The following is a 5,062-nucleotide window of genomic DNA, read 5'->3' as shown; positions in this document are numbered from 1 at the left end:
AAAAATTATTAATGTAGGTACGTATATCCTATGACTAATTTAGTCTATATCATAAATAAAAATTACTAATTATTAAGTCTAGTCTAAGTTAGCTTAAAATAACAAACTTAGGTACATTATAAATAAATAAAAGTTAAAAATTAGGTTTCCTATACCATGTATTAAAAAATTAATAAGAATTTAAATTAATGAATTGAGCTTTAAAAAAATAGTTACTTAATAGTTAATAAGTTTGTCTAGCGTAAGGTAGATAAATTAGTTAAAAGTATCGCATACTAATTAGTTTAATGTAGAAAAATAAATAAATGACTAAAGTAAGCATAAGTTAATTATTACTAAGTTATCTTTAAATCAATTAATTAGGTGCCTTATAATTAAATAGGTAGCTTGTATATATATGTACATTTATTTGTGTGTGTGTTTTTAATGTATGATTTAATTATATGTGTTGATTTATTTGTTTTTTTAAAATATTTGATATTAATTAGTAACTTAGTGTTTACTAAGTTAGCTAAAAATTAATTATATACATTATATTACTAAATAAAGTACCTAATTTAGAAAAATTATGTATTTTATTTGTGTTTTTTATAAATAAGTTTTATATTAAATTCATGCATGCATTGAGTGAACCTTATTTTTCCATTTGAGATTTAACATAAATGACAAAATTGATTTAATAATTTATATTGAATCTTAAATTATTCTGTTAGATAGTTTTGGGTGAATAATTTTTTATACTTTTTTCATACATAAAGTTTCATTTTAAATTTGATACAATTTTGTTTTATTGCATTTTATTTTGTCCTCTGTGTGCATATTTGATTATGGTGAAATTTTATGTAACCACATTCATTTTGTGTACTTTGTAATCAATGACAAATATTGTCGGAATTTTGTCAAATTTAAGAAAAGAGAATGTACTTTTATGAGTTAATCAAGTATAAAAAAATCATCCTAAAAGGAATATAGCCACACCTTGTATAAAAAAGTGAGATTGATATGCACGACCTATGTTTTTTTTATGGAAATTAAAAGTTATGGATCGAAGTTGGATACATGTGGCAAGCATAAGTGAGGAGTATGAGAATGGAGTGGAATGCTTTATTGAATATGTAATATGGAATGTAATGCTGATATGGATTAAAAGTTTTATGTCCTTGTGTTAATTATTTGAATGAGAGTTGATTAGATTCTAATGTTATTAGAGAATGAGAGTTAATTTCTTAATAATTATACACGTTGGACATGGCATGGTGAAAATATTGACATTTCAAGTGTGTCAGTCAAAACTCAAACTCAAACTTTTACACAAGAGGTAGATATGGATGATCAACTTAAGAAGATGAATGGTCATGTGGCTCCAAAATCTTTCAAGCAAACAAATGTGTATGAAACTTTGTGCAACGATTCAAAGAACCCCTTGTATACAAAATACACAAAAATCACAAAATTATCAAAGGTATTGAGATTGTTCAATTTGAAGGCAAGAAATGCGTGGAGTGATAAAAACTTCACACATAATTGTTATAGTTATAGAAAGAAATGCTTTTAAAAGGTAACATAGTACTTATACATAACTACAATGTGAAAAATGTGTAGTGTCTTATTGATATGGAGTATAAGAAGATACATGTGTTTCCCAATGATTGTATGTTGTATCATGGTGATTTTGAATAGCTACATCAATGTCCAAGGGTTTAGGGTGTCATGATATGAAAGGAAGAATCATGATTCTGATTGTGATGTGAGCATTAAGGGTCCTTCAACGAAGGTTTATAGTATCTACCAACTGTTCCAAGATTAAAGTGTTTTTTTTACTAATGCAGATAATACAAAGTTGATGAGATGGCATGAAGATGAGAGGAAGTGTGATGAACGACTTAGGCATCCGAAAAATTGCTTACAATGGAAAAAAATTGATGTCATGTTTCCGAATTTTGGCAACAAACCAATAAATGTTAGGCTTGGACCAACTATTGATGTTATGAATTTTTTTGGTAACTTAAGCAGTAAGCATAACTTTGGATTATAGTCATCTTTATAACCATTTGGCATAGTGGAGTAGTTGGTGGAACTAAAGGTCTCCTAAGTTAAAGCCTCCATTGAGGCGAGTTATAAGGGGAAATTTAGGTAGTTACAAGAAGACATGTAAAGGCAGATGCAGGAGCATATGTAGTTCCTTAGCCAATGCTTTCAACAGAGTACTTCATTGATTAACGCAACTATTTTAAGTGTGAGTACAAAGGGATCATGTGCAACTACTGATCCCTCTATTGTTGTCACTCACACTAGTACATATAATCAGAGTAAGTTGTTCATTGATGGATCACTTAATCTTGTGGGCATAGGGAGGATTCACATGTTGGGGTCTCATACAGACCATCAAGCTATGGGAGATGATATGGTTAGGGTGTCAGTGTTTCATGTTAAGTAGCTAGAGGCTAGAGATCATGTTCCCACATAGGAGGTTCAAACTATGTGATAGGTCCTAAACACCTTTCTTAAATGGCCCTATAGGTTGACGAAGGTGAAATCTATGGAGGTATGTTATTTAATTAACTACATTTAATTTTAACTTGGTTTTCAAAAAAATCCATTAGGCCCTTGAAGTGTTTTGCAAGCCTAGTAGAGTATCTTTTTGTGGAGAAAAGATAAATACTAGAAAAGGGATTGAATAGTGTGTATCAAAAACTTGCAAGTTTTTCGTAGTGAAGTAGTAACGCTAGTCAGATGAAGTACGAAGAATAGTCAGATATAACATTAGATACTTTTGTATTGGTTCATTTTAACAATCAAGACTACATCTAGTTCTCAATCCAATCAAATTAAGTTTTTATTTTATTTAAACAAAGATACAAGTATTCTTTCAACAAGCCACTTTTGACTCAACCCTAAGTATTCTTTGGCTTGCCTCTTGAAGTAACTATCCAAGTATTCTTTTAACAACAAGTCTCTACAAGCTTAACAACTAAGTATTCTTTTACAAATAAGCCTCTTCAAACTCAAAACAAGTATTCTTTTTTAGACAATTCTCTCTAGGCTCAACCTTATAACAATAGTTACGAAAGTTACACAGATGTTATGTTCGTCTCACTTAGACGTTATACAACTAGTATATAGCAGTAAGCCTTTTTTACAAGAATATATTTATAGATAGTATTTCTTTCTATACAAGTTTTTTTTGTATATTGTGCGTCTATCTTTCTTGAGCTTTGAGTCTTTTATATAGTAGCTTGGAGAAAATTACCATTGCAACACTTTGAATCTAACTCAAAAGTTTGTTTCATCTGTCTTCATCGTTTTTCCTTGTAATGACAGGTAACTGTTTGACTCATTTAATGTGAGCATTAAATGCATTTCATCAAATAGTACCTAGTACAGAAAGGGTCTTTTACGTCGTGTATTTTGACCCTTTTACGTCGAAAAAGGGTTCGACGTTAATAGGAGAGTCGTAAATTTACGTCGCCTCTAAAAGGCGACGTAAATTTACGTCGGGGATTTCTCCAAACCGACGTAAAATGGGGCAAAATCATGCCACAATTTTACGTCGGAGATGGCTTTGTCCGACGTAAATTTACGTTGGTCATTGCGAGGACCGACGTAAATTTACGTCGGACAAAGCCATGTCCGACGTAAATTGTGGGAGTTTTTTTTTTAAAAACGTTTGTAAATTGATATACCCAACACCTGCATATAAATATAATCCAGAATACCAACTCTAAACCAGGTAGTCCAGAATAGAAATTCAAATTGTATTTCAAAATTGAATGACAAAAAGAAAATAATATATAAATCTTAAAAAACATAAATTATGACAATGTAAATCCTATTATCCTAAAAAAGCTATAAAACATGTTTGTCAATGCTATCTAACTAACTAAACTAACTAACTATCAAACTATAAACATAATATCTAACTAACTATCAAACTATAAACATAATATCTAACTAACTAAACTTAGAAAAAAATTTGCCCATTGTTCTCTTATCTTGAGCAACTCATCTTCGGGCAATGGAGATGGATCTTGAAAGACCTGAAAGGGTAATTTAAGTGTCATTAATATGCATTGTTAATTATTCTAAAGGTAAATATAGTTAAATAAATTTTGATATGAATTACCTGCGCCCAAGAATCAATAATACCCGCAGAAACTATGGCTTTCATCCAATACATGATGTAATAGCCACATTCAAACGAGTCTTGTTGCTTATTACACTAAAATGAGAAACAAATAACTATTAATTCCAAAGTCAATAAATTTAAATATTATTGATTGTATGAATTTATTTGCTAACCTTAGGGTATATGAAATGTAATGACTTTGATGATCTGTCTCTTCCACTTAATATATTAGCTCCAGACACGATTCTAATTAATTGAAATAAAAACAAATGTTAGCCAATATATATAATTAGTTTTAAAACATAATGAAAAAATTTTAGTTACCCATGTAATTGGCTTTTAATTTCATGGCTTGGTTTTCGATGAAGTGAACAAAACCACACCACGGTATATTCCTTAGGAATGATTACCATTAACTGCCAATGGGACCTACATTGTATGACAAACAAATCAGTTAAAAAATTACCATGATTAAAAAACCAATTAAAAAACTAACCCGTCAATGTATGGAGCCATGTATATATGTCTTCTTGAGTCACTCATCCATGTTTGCATATATTGTTGGATCTGGACCTGAGTGTTTCCTGATTTTTGGATGGATTGAGGTTCAATAAATCCATATACTTCTGCTTGTGCTTGCTCCACACTCAATTTGTCCATGTACCTAACACAAATAATTATTATAAGTTAAATGTAATTATTGTAAATTTAGACTCATAAAAGAAAATATGACTTACATGGCCCACAACTGTATGATAGATATATTTAACATGCAGTTTCCCCCAACAATCTCTAATGCATCAGGCAGAGATATGTATAGTGGAACATCAGAGCTATCAACTCCAAAAACTCTAATGTCCCACTGCAATTGAATTGGATGCTTCTTTATTCGTGGTAATTTGATTAGAGGCTTAGATATGGGATCATCCTCAGCTT

At 30.3% G+C, this 5,062-nt stretch overlaps 1 protein-coding gene across 1 annotated transcript; it reads right to left on the bottom strand.

Annotated features, from left to right (window-relative positions):
• Nucleotides 1–3,748: 3,748 nt before the first annotated feature.
• Nucleotides 3,749–4,806, bottom strand: LOC145957754 (uncharacterized). Its single transcript, XM_083074163.1, has 5 exons — nt 4,623–4,806; nt 4,451–4,555; nt 4,300–4,372; nt 4,124–4,219; nt 3,749–4,037 (listed from the first exon to the last, which is right to left on the bottom strand). The coding sequence occupies exons 1-5, from the start codon at nt 4,784–4,786 to the stop codon at nt 3,948–3,950; spliced, it is 528 nt and encodes a 175-aa protein (XP_082930289.1). The 5' UTR covers nt 4,787–4,806; the 3' UTR covers nt 3,749–3,947.
• Between the last annotated feature and the right edge of the window lie 256 nt (nt 4,807–5,062).

Source organism: Cajanus cajan, chromosome 5 (assembly GCF_000230855.2).
Source record: "Cajanus cajan strain Asha chromosome 5, NIPB_CcT2T_4, whole genome shotgun sequence".
NCBI lineage: Eukaryota > Viridiplantae > Streptophyta > Magnoliopsida > Fabales > Fabaceae > Cajanus > Cajanus cajan.
This window is presented reverse-complemented; position numbering and strand designations above follow the sequence as displayed.

What these genes read in the sequence shown, in the direction of transcription:
- LOC145957754 (XM_083074163.1), bottom strand. Translation starts at nt 4,786, where the DNA reads ATGGACAAATTGAGTGTGGAGCAAGCACAAGCAGAAGTATATGGATTT. An exon ending in ATTAAAAGCCAATTACATGG is followed by an intron (nt 4,373 to 4,450) that starts GTAACTAAAATT and finishes TCAATTAATTAG; the next exon opens with AATCGTGTCTGGAGCTAATA. An exon ending in TACATTTCATATACCCTAAG is followed by an intron (nt 4,220 to 4,299) that starts GTTAGCAAATAA and finishes TTCTCATTTTAG; the next exon opens with TGTAATAAGCAACAAGACTC.